The 19924-nt window shown below is 35.8% G+C and overlaps 1 protein-coding gene across 1 annotated transcript; it reads left to right on the top strand.

Moving 5' to 3' along the window:
* The first annotated feature begins 1592 nt into the window (after window positions 1-1592).
* Window positions 1593-19720, top strand: LOC123011491. Its single transcript, XM_044408939.1, has 3 exons — window positions 1593-1727; window positions 16762-17340; window positions 17559-19720. Exons 1-3 carry the CDS (start codon window positions 1710-1712, stop codon window positions 17925-17927), a joined length of 966 nt encoding a protein of 321 aa, XP_044264874.1. The 5' UTR covers window positions 1593-1709; the 3' UTR covers window positions 17928-19720.
* The last annotated feature ends 204 nt before the right edge of the window (window positions 19721-19924 follow it).

Raw genomic sequence — 19924 nt, forward strand, 5'->3', positions numbered from 1 at the left:
CTGTCTTAAGCCCCTAACAATTTATTGACACCTCAAATAGCGTCAAAACGATAATGTGAGGGTTTTCTCCAATTATCAACCACTTTTCAGGGATCCTTTAGTTCATAAAGCGAAGTTCATAAACTATTAGTTACTCACTTTTATTGGCGGTATTGTGATTTACAATGGTCGCAAAAGAAGTGGTTAATATCACAATTTAAAGCTATAATTGTTGAAATGTGACGTATAAATGTGTTTTAGTTAAATTTACAATATCCATTGAATAACATGCAAAAAATTGTTGTTGCTATGGGGAAAAAAGATGGTTATAAGAAAATCAAAAACTTCAGTAGGTTTACAAATAATAAAAAAATGTGTTTTTTAAATAAATAGACGATAATTGTGTATTACCACAGTTTTTTTGATTTTTTCTTTTTTGATTTTTTACGTTATGTACAAAAGGCTAAGCAAGGGCTATACCAAATATGCAACTTTCTTATCTTTTATAATCTTGGAGATTACAGCGAGGAACAACATCGTCACTGATAAAATTCACTTGTATGAAGCAATTTTGTATTTTTGGTTGTCGAAACTAAATTAATCTTGTTTTGAGTTATTCTACAATTATTCCGCGAACAGTTTTCTAGATAGAGGCACTGTGCAGGTTTTAATTAAGCGGATAAATCAAATGAAAATATTATTGAAATTAAAGGGTGTATTTCAATAAGGAACTTCATTATTACCTACCGTAATCGCCATAATAAATGTGCACAACTCGACCTTACGTAGCCTATAATTTTTCAGTGAGCAAAATTTTAATACTAAATCATATCCTCATCCTCCGGTTGCACATATGCAGAATTCTCGGTCTCACATTTTTTGCATTATCATTAATTGCAATAGGTTTTTTTATTCTCATTTATAAGGCAAATAAAAAGAGGAATAAAAAAGAAGAGGGCAAAATTATAGTCATCGTGGCATGTTTATTTTGCGTGATTTGCTTAATTATTAATATGACAACTTTTCGGGTTAAAACGGTGAGGATTTTAACAAAGTTTCAGATAAAATCGGCCGAATTTGACGTTATTACACCTCGTATTTTACAAAATTTTGTGAAAAGCGTAAATTGTTGTCATGTCGACATTTTTATTTTATTCTCGCTTTCGCATATTTAATTTTCAGGGAAAAAGTTGAAATTTGCTTTTTCAGGTACAAAAATTGATTTGTATTCGCGCGTGAAAATTCGTCCTGAAACGTAAACACCGTCGAACCGTCTGGCTGAAAAACAGCGCGATTAATTGGACTAGACTATACATAATTTGCGTAATTTGTTCAAGGCATTTTCGGGAATAAAATCTTCTGAAAAAACTTGACGTATCAATATAGGCTGCGGCAAAGTTCTGTTTTTCAGCGGCTGAAGCTGAATGTCGGAGGTAAAGTAGGCATTATTTTGAAAGTCCCAAAACCCGCCTTGACAGAGCTGGAATATTTTCATCTAACCTAACCTTTCAGTCGGTTGTGGGTATGATATGCAGGTGGGCCGACCCTAGCCGATGTCCCCCGAGGACGGCCGATGTTTTCAGACCGGTCTTGGCGCTGCCGTATTTTGCCTGCGCACTCTGTTAGACTTGTGTATCGCTCTGTGCACGATAGTTCATGCATGTGATAGTGTGTTCTTCAAGTGACATGTTGCACTACGCAACAATGACATCCCCCAGCCCAAATTAATCATGTGGTTTGAATCTCAGGTGAGTCTGTTTTCCCCCGAAAATCCGCGCCGAACTCCGTTTTTCCCCCGGAAATCGGCCGAAACGCCGATTTGCACCGTTTTTAACAAATCGCAAAAATCCAGCTTTTCGATCTGTGGAAGTCGTTTTTTTTTCGGCGATTTGCCGCCCCATGGGCCCCACAACGCGTCCCAGCCGAAATCCGGCAAAGAAACGCCGATTTTCAGTCAGCTTTTTCGAAATTTTGATTCCACGTGACAACTGTCAAACTCGATCTAGTTACCTATGCTATCTCCGCATGTGTTTTGTTTTGAAACGAGCGGGATCGCAGTGCATTGAAATGGTTTTATGTACAGTCGACCAGTTGACGCGTTGGCATGCAGCGCGCGTTACCGAAGCGGTGGAACATCCCCACCACTCGGCATGGCCGATTGGACATTAGTCTTGTACTTCAAGACAGAAAAGTGGAGGGGGCAGGCGCCACACTCAGACGGTTGGCTGTTTACGACGCTCACTTTTTTTTCGGAAATTTCGACTTTATTTAGGAGCGAATTTTGGGGACTTCCCCCATTAATTTCTATTTTCAACTAAAAAAAAGTTCTTTGAAAATTACACCACAATAGGGCCCAATCAATTATTATTTATCCTCTACTGCCAAATTAATTGTGTAGAATTGAATGTGAGGTTAAGAAAACACAACATTTGTTTTTTGACACGCCATCATCAGTGGTAATATGATTTTGATTTATAAAAAAAAAGATGACTGCTTAGTGCAGTGATTGTCTAAAGGCAATACCTCGTATCAACAAAAACGAAAATAAAAATCACTCGCGGAACTGTAGGTATTATAAAGATATCAGCAGTGTCCCGCTTTCTAAAGCGCTAGTGAATATTAGTCCCGTTTACTCTCCAAGCAGCGCCTCTCAGTTCTATTATAAATGCACTTCGAATTCACCATTTCGCTATTTCTCTTTTTTGAACAATAAAAAAATTAACTGGCATGACAGAAAAGTTGCCATATTATATCGATTGTTTAGGATAGCGGGTCTAATAACACCGCGTTGGTGTCGTAACCATGGCAACGGTGGGCGTAACTACCGTGCTGTACACATCACAATGACATGCGTTCATTCAATGAGTAAGTTCACTTACAACGTGCCAATGCATTTTTTCGCGGGCGATCCTTTGCCAAAAATCGGAAGGAAGGATGGGAATGTCAGTTTCTGGGGGCGGTGGATGTCTATCGGAAGTTTGGATTTGTAATGAATCACACTGTATTTCGACGGTGTGGTTTAGAGCGAGTTATTTTGGGGCCCGAGGGGCCCCTAGCGTCTTCGCAATTCGTTAAAAATAGAACGGTACTGCGTTCGAACACGTTGCGCCTTCTTGAATAAAAACGGACAAATTTTTTTGCTTGATTTTATTTGGGGTTATTTTTTTATGTGGGAAGAAATGTTGTTGATTTATTAATATTTTAGTGAATGAGAAAAATGTGGTTTTATTTTGATACAAAGCGTAATTTTAACAAAAAAAAATTTTTTGTTAATAATTATTAAATTAGGTACCGTCATTTTCTCTAACTACACTTCTTGTTTTTTTTTTTTCAAAAGAGCATTTGTGGAGTACCTACAGTTACAAAAGGTTATACAAAATGAGTCAATCATACGTGATCTGTCATAATAATACATACTTACGTTACAAGAATTTCCTTGCAATTTAGGAAAAAATATTTAAAAAAGCACTATTTATTTATTCTATCTAGTTTTGAAGTGGTTTCCCGAAAAAACAGTTCAAAGATTTCTGGGGATTATTTCTTAAAATAAAAACAGTTCCAGGGGATATTAATTTGGAAAATTTTTCTTGCATCAGTAGTTCCTATTGAAGACACAATTTTTTATAGCACCAGTAGATTCAGTATCAAACAATTACCCCGTAAACAAATTTTAATAAATTGAAATAAGTGTTAAGAAGACTTTTTGGTCGCCATCTTCAGGAGGCTCTAGCCTCCTTATTAGAAAGCACTTCTGTATATTTTCCAGGAACTTTTTTTCTTATTTTGACCTAAGAAATTACTCCCTGAAAATTTTAAACATTTTTTTGGTCACCCTATATCACATTTTGTGACATATACAATATAAAGTCAAAATTTTCATAACAAGTTACAATCGATAAACATTTTGGGACTACTGATGAAATAATCTTTAAATTTTTATTATCAACATAATTGTACACATTGTAACGTTAGACTTTATTTATGCCTATGTGGAATAATTACCCACTAAATTTTCGTAGGTAGGTATAGTTATCAAAGTAATTTAAAAGTGAGACGGACTTTAAATAACTTTTTGGTAAAAATACACCAGTTTGATGCAAAAATCAATATTTTTACTTGTATTTGCTTTAATTTTTACAACGTCAAAAGCAATAATACTTATTCCATTATAAATTTATAAGTTAGTCTTCGTTAGGGTTTACCACAACTTTACCTGCGACGCCATCATAAATTACTGGGAAATATGTTTAACAAGCTTAGTGTTAATCCTTCTATTGTTGGGATAACTATCACGGCTGTCAGCCTTAAAAGTCATCTTTTTATTGGTTTATTGGGACCAATTCTTATTGAGACATTTGAAGTATGTATTTTAATCGTTGTAGGTGGCAAAGCAGCACTAAACGTAAACGTTTAGTGTGATTTTTGTAAATAGCTCGTAGGTATGCATAAATTTTTGAAGTAATCTCTTTATAAGCAGTCTCTGCTGAGCAGAAAACTGCTTAGGTCGATTCTTTATGTGTGCAAAGTGTCGTTGAAATAGTCCTCGTTTCCATCTCGTAAAAAATGAATGAGCGCATCTTTTCGCTTCGACAAAGCCGTGAAAAGTTGAGTGAAGTATGCGGAAAAGAGCAAGCAGACAGTGTCCCGCTTCCGAAGTATTAGAATTTTCATGAATGAGTCGCGATGTTTACGCTAAAGCGTAACAAATCGTAAATTATGCGATTGTGTAAAGTTGCTCGCGAGTGTCATGAGGTGGCGCTTAAAATGTTGTTAGCATCCGTCAATAGTGGAAGTTGTCGTCGCAAATCTCAAACACCTGTTAGACCGAGAGAGTAAACAGTAATTAGCATCGCACAATGGCGGACGCGCGGCTAACTAGATCGCCCGTAAAAACGTCATAAAACGGCAAATCATGCCTCATCAATCATCGGCCCAGCCACTGACCTCGCACAACCTGCCAGATATCTGAAGTGAATGAAGGAACAGGTAATGTCACACACTCACACACTTCCGATAATAACGCGCGATTGGGTCCAGCGGCACGTGGGCCCGCCCCTCTGCCCGTTTTTATTGCATTATTGGCCGCTCACATGTGTGTCTACCACTAATTTAGCAGTTCGTGCCGACAAGTGACAGTCGGCACGCGCCAAAGCGCTGCAATTGTCATGTCTTGGGTCGTACGGGTTACAGGTTATGCAAGTAGCGCGACTCCGACGGTCTTTCACAGACAATTCATGAATGGCATGGCTACGGATAGAGGCCGCAACGACCAACAACGCATTCTTCAACTTGCTTATACACTCCTGACTTTTATCTCTTGTCCTACTTATGCGAAATCGAACGGCTCAACCCTCCTCGCCGATGCCGTAATCGAAAGTGAACATCATTCATAACGCGGAACGCCGGACTAAACGCCATTCAGCAGAGCTTTTGCCGCGATTTGCTTTCACAAATTATTTTTATTTTATGCCTTTGTTGCTTCTCTTCCGAGAAAACGGGATTCCCACCCACTTTTATTTTTATTTACACACTTTTGAATGGATGATACAAAACTTCCCCCATATTGCACTGGAAAATGATACTCCGTAGATCATAGGAGCTTTAATACAGCTTACTATTTAATTTAATTTAGCTACCTACCATTCAACATCATTTTTATGTCTTTACATTTATTTTCCGACTAGTTGTTTTCTCTCTTTAATAACTACAGTAGAACCTGTATAATCCGAACTAATTATTATAAAGGGTTCTTCGGATTAGGAATTTTTCATTATTGCTTTCACTTTTTTTTTCATTAATTAATTAAAACAATTAAGCAACTGAAATATACAGTATGTCCCCGAATTGTGTTTACAAGAGGAAAAAATAAATCTTTGATTTTACGCCAAAAGTGCAAAGGAAAATAATTTTTTGCTTTACCTAAAATGAGCAAATCTGTAATTAAAACTTCATTGTTCTAACTCGGTAGAAAGAAAAGTTTATTTTTCTCTTGATTTTGGACTTTGAATAATTTTTCTCTGCTTTTTAAGTTTACGCAAGTTAAATAGCAAAAATGTTTGTGAAAAACATAATTTTAATAAATGGCAACTCAAAGAAACAGCTTTAAGATAAAAACCTAAGTCATTTTTTACATGAACTATCATTATTTAATTAATAAATTAATTGTTAAAGTGACATATAGTTGTCATCAGTGTGATAGGACTTAAAAAGCAGAGAAAAATTATTCGAAAAAAAAAAAGAGAAAAAGTAACTTTTCTTTTCACTGAATCAGAATAATGAAGTTTTAAGTATATTTGCTCGTTTTAGGTGAAGCAACAATTGTTTTTCCTTTGCAGTTTTTGCGTAAAATCAAAAATTTTTTTTTCTCTAGTAAACTCAATCCGGGGATATACTGTATGTATTTATTTAAACGAAAAGTGAAACCGAGATAAAAAATACATAATTTTATTGTATATGTGGATCTATTGACAAGTAAAGAATGAAATATATATAATTTTTTGATTAAGTCTAACTGCCTCAGCTTCTTGTGGACTTTGGTTTGTAAAGAGAGACAATCATATAATTACATAAATGATGGACCTATATTATAAAAAGTGGGTACAATTGTTATCAGTTCATTTTCGGGTTATGTCGCTCGATGGACTCGCTGTTCGGATTAAAGAGGTTTAACTGTATTTATATATTTCATGTAAATGTGTTACATATTTCTATTTGGTATAAAACATAAAAATAAATCAATCCTAAAGTATGAGAGATTGTCTTGAAACAAATTTTGAACTGCTGCTAAATCGACCTTTTTATCATTATTTGAAAATTTAAGATTCACCAACAGATCGGTTATAATAGGACAAGTCGTTTGTGTTTTTTATACTTACGTAGGTATTTTACATACAGTAAGATTGAAATAAAACATTTTGAACATACGATCTATAGCGCTAAATTCTGGTAGGTGCAATAATCACTATAAAAATTAAAAGATATAAAAGCAAACGCGAGTCTATGAGATCATAATTAAAATACATATGAAGTGGACAAAGATTGCTAACCTGGTTTACAAAAAATAATTTTGATTGGATTTTTTGCTTCACATTTTTGAATAACTTTGCATAGAAAGAGTTGATATGTTGATTTACTTATGAGCATAAGCGATTTTCATAAATGTCTGATGGATCTTGTCAACTGTCTTTTTTTCGATGTTTTAATTGCAAATTATACCTAATTTAATTTTAATTTAAAATACATAATATATAAAGCAGTTTTACTATTTTCAGCTTTTATTAATTCAAAAACGATTATGTGATGTTTTTGAAGGTACAAAATTATACATTTGTATTCCTACAGGGTGTTTTGTTTTTATAGTTATAAATTTAAACAAGTGATAGTACATGCAATTTTAAGACAAACGTTTCCTATAAACATGTACCGAAAAATAGTATGTAAGGAGCTACATGCAGCCTTTGAAGGTGGTGGTTTATCGTAATATTTTATTATCATTATGGATAAAATTATAAAATTTGTTAGCTGGTATATTCTTTATAGCTACCTACTTTTTATCTAAACGTACCCTATAACTATTTTGCCTTTTTCAATACATTTTTGTACCTACAGGAAACTTTTGTTTACAATTGAATGTCTGTTTTTAAATTAGTAATTCATCTCGTTCAAATAATATTCAGATTTTTGTTTCTTACATTTTTTGTATAGTTAGAAAAACTGTTAAACATTTTTCTGTTTTGTGTTTTATGTTGTGCTTTGTGTTGTTTTTCACAAAGAAAACGAAACTGCATATGATACATATCTATTCCATGGTTGACGTGATGAACTTTTCGAACAGTCTGTATTTTATCACAATACAATTGATTATGATTTATTTTTGTTGGATTTTCTCTTCATATAATAATATAAAATTAAATAAAAAAATGTAATTGTAATACTTAATTGAAATACTAAATTCGTCAAAACAATTGTTCTGGGTAGAAATTTCACCGTTTTGGCCTTTGGGGAGAAAATTAGTTTGAAACTCATCCATGGTCTTGTTTTATGTTCACGCAAAATTGTAGAATGACTTTGGAAGTTGTTAAACTTACCACTATATGTCCTGACTTTTAATTCTCGATATCATTATCAGTCGCTACGATAAAACGAGTATCCTTGCCTCATTAAACCGTCTTGCTCCGATTTCCCCCATCATTCTTAGAAAGTCATCGAATTGTTCAAAGGCGCAGCTTTTTTTACAATCTTCAAATAACATTTTCTTGAGCTTATGTACGCTTTTAGTCAGAAACAATGGCGAAACATTTTTTATGTCGACAAGCCACCGTACTTGTTTGCCAACTAGCACACATCACGAGGTTCATTTAGTTGTGCAGAAATATCTTACGAAAAGAATTCTGACATTTTAATTATTGTGTCAATATTGGGTGATTAATTAATACTAATAGTTGTATTAGTTCATAAGCAGTCAGAGAAATAGAGCACTGTCCTGGTCACAAGCATTTGCATATTAATTGTACATCTTGTACGATTTACATCAGGATCTATTAATTATTTATTCCACCTGTGGATTACAATCACCTCTGTCTAGGTCTAGGTAAATTCTTGATCTATTCAAATGTGACAATTTTTGCATTTATTAATGTCTTAATAAATAATTGATTGTTTTTATCATTTGTAAATCGTTATGAAACACAAATCAATTTTAAAAATCAATTGATCGATTTTTAATTCATTACCGATGCATTTCATTTAGTTTGATTCTACCATCGTTTTGTACGTGTTATTTTTTTGTCAACCATCAAGTAAGAATGCACTTTCGGCACTCGTGGAGCTGAGGTGTTTAATAATTCCTTGTGTCACGTCGACAAGGATTTAGGTCGTGACCTTAACCACAGCATTGCTCAATTCAACAACTGATTCATTGTTTTGACAAAGCAAAGGGAAGTTACAGGTTGCTACAACTAGTGTCCAAAAAAGGGAGCATTTACACGCCACTGAGAAACCCACAATAAATTAATACACTTGTTAATAAAATTTGTGGGGGTTTTATGGACGATTTGTGGTAGTTTTTATTAGGACTGACATCCTATAAAAGTTTTTGTTCGGACCGATCAAGGGATCATCATCATTTATCACCTCGAATTAGAAGAAACACCTGATTCGCCATTGATTTATTAGAGGAAGCGAGTTCAAAGATCGCTGAATAAACTATTATACATAAATATCTCATAAAGTGAAAACAAATTGTAAAAAAACTAATCTTTTTTATCTCGGTAGCTTATTTACATAATAAAGCTGTTAATACGATGAAATAAATTAAAGTGTTCACTAACCTGGGTCAACTTAATATTAATTGTTTGTTTTGTTGATACGACAACTTATTAAATACTTAAATTGTATTTTTATATTTCATTCATGAATCAATCGAGTGTCGTAAGCGTATACCCACTTCCGCTTCATTTAATTATTATTTTACGAGCTCTCTTACGAATTTGTTGCTTTTATCGGTTCATTGATATAATTTGTTTTTAATTTCGGCAGATGGAATGCGTTGATATAAATCATCAATAAATTAAAACATCCCGACGAATTGTTTTGAGGTCAGGGTGTATTATTGTTTGATTTATGCTGATTTAACGTGCTAATAAATTGAATTATAACATTATTAATCGGTGCTTTGATACGCGTTTAACCGCATTTTATTTATCTGCTATGCGAATTAAGGGGTTATAAAAACACATTTTAATACAAAGATTTATTAAACACTCGCAATGTAAAGCATGTTTTATCTCTTGTTGATATTGTGATTGGATTTATTGTTACGTAGTCGTCAACCACTGTCCAGGTATTAGAGCGCAGAAATAATAAGAAATAAAATGTTTCGTGTTTAGAATAATAAAACTGTATTCTGAAATTAGTAGATTTGTCACCAAATGAATTGCAATAGGTGGCCGATAAATCACGTCCAATTTAAAATAGTTTGATAGTTTTAAGACTTTTTACGTATGCCTATAAGTTATAAATGAAATTTAAAAATACCATGTGTCTGATCTACATTTATCATTTAGAACTAATTAATGGATTTGGTCTAGGTGCAAAAAACAGCGAGGAAAAGCTAGTTGGACTGAAAATAATTTCGGTCGTTAATTGGGCTCTCCTGTGGCAAAATTGACGATTTTAGCTTTGTTCGTTTCCCATTTGCACCCTATAAAACTCGGTCTCTATTAAATGTTGCATTTACCCCTTCACCTCTTATTAAATTGGCTCCGGCGGCATGTATTAGATTCATCGATAACGGGATAACTTTGTTTTTGTCATATAATCATTGTTGACGTGATCTAGATAAGTTCAGTAGATTTCGCAATATTTTCCCATCACCACCATAATATAAAAATGCTTCCCACTTTTTCACACCACGGGCGGCTTCTTAACAGATTAACTCTTAACATAGATAAGTGTTATCTGTGAGGCTGTATTAAAGACAGTGTTTAACAGAAATAGCTTCCCAATAGGTAATAAATCGGTAGAAAGAACTGCCGTAACTCGCATGAACCTTATCTGTCTGATATACAAATTGCTTATTTGCCAACCTGGAATTTACATGCAGTGCAAGCAACCTGGTATAGCCTATCACGTGACATGGTCACGTGGTTGACAGGAGTACAAACATTGCACTAGGTCAAAGTTGACCGAAGAGATGCAAAGTGGTGCTTTTATCTCGGCTCGAATTGCTTTGCACTTGATTCTACATCTATTTTAGGTTATGACGGCACTGTTTGTCGCTTTCATTACGCCATTTACAGCCGTCGCCTGTGTCAATTGATGGCACGCCACGACGAAGAGCGAGAGTAATTGGCGTATGAGCGACCGGTTCTGTATCTTTTTTCCCCCAAGTATGCACTAATTAGTCGGTTTTACAACTTTTTTCGGCTAGAAATCTGTATTTTTGTTTATCGGCGTTTCTAATTGATCTCGGACGAGTTTGGTGACTCGTCCTGCATTAAATTGATGTCGCACGTGCCTCCAATCAGTGCAATTACACGTCGTGCGATGAAGTAAACAAGTGGTTAAAAAACATTCGTTTTGCGCTGTAATAACGCCGAGCTAAAGAAAGTTGGAACAGTGTTTGTTTTAGAGGCACAATATCTGCGCAATGTCGTACTATAAGGACCACAATCGCGAGTCCTCTGTGCAAATGGTCGTAGTGTTACGCGATTTTGGTCCTTATAGCTCTCCCCTTGCCTGGGCCTCCGGTCTAGCGATAAGAGAAAATGAGCCTGGGTTGGATCACACTCGTTCGGGCGACCCGAGCTCGCTTGAACTCGTCCGGAAGGAGCCGATCGAGTCCGGGGCCACCGTGGTTTGGCTAAAAGAAGGCCAAGCTCTGAACTTTTCTCTAGCGGTAGCGCAAAGATACTGACGTATTATTGGGAAAAAACTCTTGATTTGTCGTTCGCTTGAATGATGCGGCGAGGCGCTACTTTACAAGTCATGTGACCGCCGAAAGCTTCACTTGTTTGAATGTGGCGGCGCGTGGGCCATGCCGAGCTTTCGCCCTCTAATTACATAAAATAATCCGGCGTTCTTTGAAATTTCTATCGGTCGATGTGAATTTCGAAAACTGCCGAAGGCTTTGGGGGAATTTCCCATTTTGATCAAATTAAAGCCAAGGTTGTGCCCACGTGAATTTTGACAAGAGTATCCAAACAAAATAAGGATAATTGCATTAGGCAACACCACGTGCTTTTTTTATTTTACGAGTGGTGGGGCGCTTTGGTATTGATATCGGATATTTGCAGTGGGCGGTGCTTGCGCGAACGCTTTGCCGCCGAACGAGCTTTCGGCGTCGGTTTTTGAAAATAAGAGAAAAACTTTAGGTCCCGTTAGCGGCTTCGGTTAATATTTGCAACGGGCAAACGTTGCCTTCGAGTTGCTGGGCGAAATTAAGGACGAACGTAAAAAATACTGATGTATAAAAGCAAATCGCGTGAACATGACGGCAAGCGGTGGAGGGGAGAACCGCGCTGCTATTGGCTCGTCGTCATAGCAACGCGCCTACGTTACCCCGTTAGTACTCAACAACCGGCAAAAACAAAATGCGAACGGTGCTCTCGGGTTGCTCGATTTTAATTTGAAATTGTCTACACGGAGCACCAGTCCCCTCCTTTTCTTTCCGGCGAAACGGGAGAGCTTTTTGCCGCCGAGGCTGGCTTTTTGTGACGTGAACTCCGTTTTTGTCACGATGCGAAGAGCGAGGGTGAACTCCGGGAATATATTTTTGGGCCGTTTTGAACTTTGTTCCCCCTCTAAAGGAAATTAATGGGGAAAACAGCTTTGAGCCGTATGGAAGGGACAATTTTAAAGTTTGTTGAGTCATATTTTGTTCTATCCCGGCTTTTAGTTTAGTTTGAGTTAGGGTAATTTGATGAGGAGGGTTGGTAACGTTCTGCCCTGGCCCAACTTTATTCCACTTCGGATTGACATTTTTTATACACAATTCTACATTCCCCACATATTAATTAAAACCAAAACTGATTAATTGTCACCAAATCGACGTTTCTAAACCCAACTAAATGTCATTTTATTCTCTCTTATATTCATGTTCTTAGTTTTGAATTTTTTTGTCAAAATCTGCTTTTTGATTGTTTGAATTCTGCAATAAACTCTTTTTTCTCTCTGCCTCGTCTACCATTATAGCGTTTTAACTTTCAGCGTTTTCGTTTTGTAAATTTCCTTTGTCCTTGTCTGACACAAGATCCTGCTGACCGTCTCTTTCACCCGGTCGTAATATCCTCGTGATATTTGAAAATGACAAATGATACTGGGGTAGATTTATACAGCCCTTGTGACTTGTTCTTATCATTCGACTTCGTTGATATAAATGCACTTTTTTGCGGCCGTTTCTCACCTTGTGCCATAATTCGAAAATAATTATAGTTTTAAACAATTCGCTGAATTCGTTTATGGTTGTATTAATAATGATGTTTTGAGCTGGAGTTTGGAACCTGGTTGGTACCGATTGAACGGTAGATGGAGCCAGGTAGTGTCAGTTCATCGTACAAAGTAGGTCGAGAAGGAAAAGTACCGAACTCAACTAATTATTTAAACCAACGTTTGAGAGAAAATAACATTTGAGAAAAATTGATGAATTGTGAAGGGTGAAATGTCGCTTTAGCGTTATCACACAAAACGTGCATAGTTTTAAGTAACATTCAAATATAACCCGCGTTTATGAGAGCGTACAAGGAACATGGAAATTTCCCCATTTAGCGCTGTTTTCTGCACGTCGTTGTTACAATGATAAACTACGACGCATGCGTCGATAATGCTATTCCACTGGTGAACGCTAGTCATCCAAGTTACCCTCGTTCTCTACCTTCCAGTGGTTCCAAAACCTCGTTCCACACACTATAGATATACCGATTTTGAAAAATCCGCACTATTGTATGACTTATAAGGCACCGCAGGGTCATAAAACCCTTCAACTATTTTTTATGTCATGAACTGGCTACACGATACATGAATAACCTCATAAATTTCCCCTAAGATTTACGCAGTAATTTATTCTGGCACATAATTCCAATAGAATAATTTCTCATTAAAATTTTTAACACAAATAATTTATAACGCAACTACATGTAAACTATCAACGAAAAAGCAGTTTTCACAAAATTGTTTTTTTACCAAAAGGCGTTCGTTCATATTTTTTTTCGTTACGTAATAAGGAATTATTCATTTTATTTTTTTTGAATTAAAGTTTATGCTCCAAAATTCGATTCCCTTATAAATGCTGGAACAAATTTTATTTCGTTTTTGTTTTGTTAGGCCAAGTGAAAAATTGTGTAAAAACATGAATTGTGAGAGATTTAGATTATGATTTTGGTGGATTCACTTTTGTTGTTTTTGTAAAGTTGATTTTTATTAAAATTGTTATTGAAACAGTTTGACTTTTACTTTCAAGTTAAATGAAAAATAAAATATTAAAATCTGTTTAATCTCTATTGTTCTACCTAGAAAAAAAAACACTTGAACATGAAAAGGGCATTTTGCTGATCAAAATGTTTAGTTTTATGCAACGTTGAAGAGTTCTTTTTTATATAAGTAAGAGAATACTAGTTTTGTCTTTCGGTGTTGAAAAGTTTGAGTGCCGCAGACGTGCCATAAGGCCTGGTGGTGTGTATAGCGGCGGGCGACGTACCGACCCTGCTTTTGTGGAGGGACGTTCCCTGCGTCGTGTGAGCTCCTCGACCGCGTTAGGGCCGCTACCCCAGGCGAGGGCCCCGCTTACTAATCCCGGTTGCCTGCCAGCCCCGAATATCATCCGCACTTCGGGGAACGTAATGGAAAATTGTATTTCAGATTTGACTCACCAAATTACGTCACATATCTTTCCAAATAAGACTGACTGAGCATAATGTAACTTCTTCTTAATTTTGTCAAAATGAAGAATTCGAAGCAGCGCGATGTTTGAATTCGAAACAGATGTCTCAACACCCGGATGGTTTCTACCTGGGTTTTACCCTAATGCTTTTTTTCCTAAAATTTCAGGTAGATGAATCTTCGCCACTTGGCGTATAGGTCCTTTTTACAGGGAGGTAAAGGTTTCCCCATCTGTCCTGAATTTGCATTTCTTTTTCGTCCTTTCAATCTTATCTTTGGAAGATTTTTGAAAATGTTTCTCGAAACAGTGATAAGCTAAATTTAAAAGTAATTACTGAAAACATGTGATAGTTAGGGTTATCTTATTTGTATATTCAAATCTCTGTGGACTTTTATTTATTGCAGACATAAAATTAGCAAAACTTTTAGAACTGAAAGGGTGAAGGTAATGGATTAAAATCATCGGAAAAAATCCTTCAAAAAATGTTAACGAGTTCAGGGTTTTTTCAATTTGATTCCATTTTTTTCATACTGTATCGAAATGATGTCAAATTAAAGGGAGGAGACATTATTCCTGTGGTAATTACACAAGGTGTGCTGGGAGAAGGATTAAACACAGATAACCTTGAAGAGAGTAGTTTCTCATGCGACGAGTTACGACTAAGCGGCCTTCGAGAGACCGGCCTATGGCCACTCGCTACTGACTGCAGGACTTCACTTGCGCAGGAATAACTAAATTAAATAGAAAGCGTTCATAGAAAATCAAAAGAGTTGGACCGTACTCATTTGACGTTCACTCTAACTTTTAATGCCTTATTTTCCGTAGTTTCTCTAGTTAATGAGTCAACAGAGCGCCAACACTTTTAGAAAAATCCTAAAAAAACTGTTTCGCAATTGTTTTCACGAAAGAAACATTTTCTTCAAATTACTTATTTTTAAATTTTATTAAATTATACCTTTGTAATATTTAAACTTTAAATGGGGAAAATGAAACAAATAATTAATATTTGTAAACGGTAGAAAAAAATATTTTTGCGATGCAACTCGAAGGAAAATGTGATTGTGTTTGATAAAATATGCGGTCAAATTAAGTGTGTAAATACTAACATAATAATTCTTATCCGAAGCGCATTTCTGTTGATATTTCATATAGGCAACCAAATATACAGCAGCATAGAAAGAGTTTTGTCAATTTTCAGTAGCAGAAAAAAATGTGTTTATACGCATTCAAAAGCCCATATTGAGTTGTTGGTAAAAAACAGAAATATCAAAACTAGTTTTGGAACAAAAAAGATATTTTTCTACAATCATGAAAAAACATGAACTTTTCATATTAAAATTAATACGCGAAATTGGTCATTTGTTGTTAAGTGCACAGGACAATATTTACTTTTAAGATAAAAAATTAAAAATGCCGCAAATCGATCAAAATTTGGCCAAGAATCGAAAAAAAATAAAACTTTAAAATAGCTGCAAAAGACCAAGAAAAGTGTAAAAACGTAGATACGCGAGAAATAAATTTTTGATAAATTTTGTGTATGTATTAATATACTAGATTAGAACAGAAGCCGGTGTGATGGTGTAGTGGCAAAAAGTCCCTCTTTCCGGCAGGTAGGTCTGGGGTTCGAACTCCGGTAAAGTCAGCAATTTTTCTCTAATTCAAATTCAAATACAACTTAAATAAATGTCAAAACATGTGCACATGTTCTAATAAGTAATAAGTATAATAAGAGAAAAAAGAGCGATTAAAACGCATAGGAGCAATTAAGAGAGAGAGAGTGTGTATAAGAGAGAGTAAAGCATAAGAAAGAGAAAAAGGATAAAGAGCAAAAGAGCTTTTTAATCGTAAGCCCAGATTTTTAAATTTTTCTAAGAAAAAATCAAATATTAACAATTTAAATAAGTGTCAAACGATGTCGCCTACGTGCTTTAAAACATGTGCGCATGTTCTAATAAGTATAATTTTACCTGAATTTTCATTTATTATTATTTCTGTATTTTTTTAGTGCTTCCAAATTTCCCAACAATTCCCAGGAAAAAATAATTGCTATCGCGCGACAAAGATGGTTAACGTTTTACACATGTAAATAATGTGATAAAAGAATTCATAAAAAGTATTTGCTTTTTCTTGTTAATAATAAAAAGGCATTTTGTAAATGTTGTTTGAGCCTATTGGAATATAAAGTGTTGGAACCGAGGACACGTTTTTATCTTTTTTCGTTTTGTTATCCCAACTTTGGCAGCCCAAACTCTTCTATTAGAAACTTGGTTCGTGCTAGCAATTAAAATTCAACTTAGTTTGAAGAATGACTTGAAGTTAGTTAATAAATTGAAATTTTTATTTATGCGATTTTGTTAAATTCTCAGCCGTTTGGAAGGTTTTCGAAAGTGTTTCTCTTGTTGCAGAATTGTGCCATGATGGGTTTGCAGGCGACTACAGGGAAACGTAAGTTAGAAGCGGCAACAGCTCCAGGAGACTCCTCCCCTCCAAAGTCCGGTCGATGGGAGGCGGACGATTGCATAGCGCGACTTCAAGCGGTGGCTGTACCCAGCGACACTTGGAGGTCCCCCACGCCGTCGCTGGCGGCGACGCTGCTCTCAAGCAGCGATGATTATGAGGACGATGACGAGTTCGACGACGAACTATCGGACGACGGCATACCCGAACCGGCGAGATTCAGCCAACCCTTCAACCGGTACCAGTCGGAGTACTGGCAGTACTACCAACCCCCGCAGCAGCAGACGATTCGCTGCGAGGAGAATGGAAAATCGTACCTGGAACTCGGTGCTTCCCCGCCTATGCGGACGCGGTGCTGTGATGGTCGAACGCGGTGGTGCCATGTGCCCTGTTATAGGCAGCGGAGGCTCGCGGTGCTCAATCTCTCCATGTGCAAGCTGGCGAGGTACCGTCAATGCTCCGACCCCTCTCTAAGACGATCCGTACTCATCTGCAATACGTTGAGGAGGCTCGAGCGAGAGATGGAGGTAAACACCAAAAATTATAATTTTTATTAAGTTGGCAACTTTGACAATCAAATTCAAACGTCACACTTTAATAGTCAAATGTCATTCATTTGCAAGGGACGGTTACTGACCTAGCCGTCACCTAGACCACTTCATACCTATAACAACTCAGTGTTACCAACAGATTTTTTTTCAAAAAATTTTGCGATGTGTTAGTAATAATAATGTTTTGCTTTTAGATGGAGCCCCCCGAGCCGAGTTACGCGCTGCCGGAGTTGTCGCCGCCGAGCAGACCTTCCCCCGTGCCTGAGCCCAGCTACGAGCAGAGTTTGCGAGAGATGACGTGCTCGTCGGGGCGCGCTACCCCCTTCCCGTCCGCCGCCCCCGACACGGACTCGGGTCTCGGGGACGATGAGATGACGCGGCCCATCAACTGGGGCTCCGTCCTCAGTTTAACTTCTCAAACGGATCTAGAATCGCTGAACAACAACGAGTTGTACGCGGAACTGGGGCTGTCGAGTGATCCCCCCGAATGGAAGGAGCCGTCGACGTCGCGACCGGATAACGAATGGGACGGCTTCATGCACGTGCTGGTCGGAGGTACGTAGCAGAATGTTGGTGCTTCCGCTTTCCTCAGGTTGTGATCACTTAGTTAAAGACATCAGTGCAGTGCAGGAATTGTGCAGCTATTGTTGACTGTTTTTATTTTTATATTCTATTTAGCGATTGGACTGAGGTACTTAGCAAGTCGGAAGTCTTGGACTTCCCACTAGACTTATCGTAACGGATTGATCTCCATCGCTCAATTAACTTAACTAAGCTCAAGACATGAGTTTTATTTGTTTATTGATATTATTTCGTGTTACTGACCCGTCAGGGCATTCCTCTGTAAATAATTTTGTAATATATTGTGTATAATGTAAATAAGAGAAGATTTCTAACTAGGTCTATATTTGTAAATAATTCTATGTTATACATATATTTTAAATGATGTGTGAATTTATTAATTAAATTGGCGATATGGTTCTACACGTAACAAATAACTCCCAGGCTGAAGCCACAGCGAACAAACCTTCCTAAGTATTTCATTCATTTTTGACTGATTCGCGCAAAACGAGGAAATTTACGACTAATAGTTCAAAACTATGACCAATGTTCCTTTCTTCAATTTTAAAGTTACCGTAGAAGTTAGAAGTTTTTTTACCTAACGTTTAATGTCAACAAAACCTGTTTTTCTGTCGATGTTTCTATAAATGTAGATTTTAATGTAACAAATTTCAACAGCTGGGAGGATGAATCTAGTCCATCATTGGCCATTATCAAGAAGAATTAATTGTGAGCCAGTATTATTATATATAAAAAAAAATCTTAAAAATAAAGTTGGTAACTTAAAATACTTGTTCAAACCGTCCCAAAACTTCTTTGATGATGGCTACAATGAGATGTTTGTAGGTGTACACCATGTTATTTAATAGCTAGTTAATTCTCTTTGTGGCCTCTTTTCCATCAATGTCCATTGATGTTAAAGAAGCTTTTCAGTTTCTTGCCATGACACTTCATTTTCAATTTTTGTATTTTTTTTACTCTGTATTCACGCTGTGCTCTTTTAAATCCAGTTCCTTACAATCAGCTAGAGTTATATATTTTTCTTTCAATAAAAACGCTCGACTATAAAACTGAGATTACATAAATAGTAAGACGACCGATAATTTAATGGAGCACAGTGGTGAATGGTACAAATTTTGTGGTGATATTTATTTATTTGAAAAGGTGTTGTATTAACATCAGTGAATTAAAAGAAAAAATTAGTTTGTAACAAATAACAATACAAGGGCACAATTAAATATTGTTAAATATTTAAAGTATTGAAATAAGAAATTGTTGTGGTACGATAACTTAAGTTGTTGAAATTGCAATTTTATTCCACCTCTGTAAAATAGTAAAATTGAACCGTGAGGCAATCAATATTATACAGTTTTATGAAAAATAGCTGTGTTTTTTATTCTAAAAGAAATTATATGTGCACAGAAATTTAAATATTTTGATAAGATTGCAATAAAAAGATTTTTTGAAACATGTTGTTTCGACGCCTGAATTTTCTGGACAAATTGTGCCTTATTTAATACCAAATTTTTATTTATTATTAAGACAACGACAAATTGTATTTATTAATTCTGCGCAATTCTCCTGAAAATTTAGGCCTATAGTTTTAAGTAAAAGTACTTGTACTTCGTCCCACATCGACGTGACGTCAATAATAATTACGTACAACACTTGATTGTGTGCAAGTAACATGTGATATCATGTAATATGTTAGTGTTAAAAAATAAATCGGTATATATACATATTACCTCATTTCTTGTTTTATATTTTTATGTTTTAATATAAACAACTAAAGTCACAAGTCTTTAATTATTGACTATTTTACCAATAATTGAAGTTAGTTTAGTATAACATGGAAAAATAATTATATATATTAAATACCTTCGGGGACACCCAAGATAAAATTCAAATTTTTCGAGCATTCACTAATTCGACATTTTTCTAATTTGAATAAATTCAAAATTGTGCTTTTGGCGACATCTATGATGAGGAGCAGGAGCAG

The sequence above is a fragment of the Tribolium madens genome, unplaced genomic scaffold, assembly GCF_015345945.1.
Source record: "Tribolium madens isolate multiple individuals breed KSU strain unplaced genomic scaffold, Tmad_KSU_1.1 Scaffold_91;HRSCAF=231;Tcas5.2_LG7, whole genome shotgun sequence".
NCBI lineage: Eukaryota > Metazoa > Arthropoda > Insecta > Coleoptera > Tenebrionidae > Tribolium > Tribolium madens.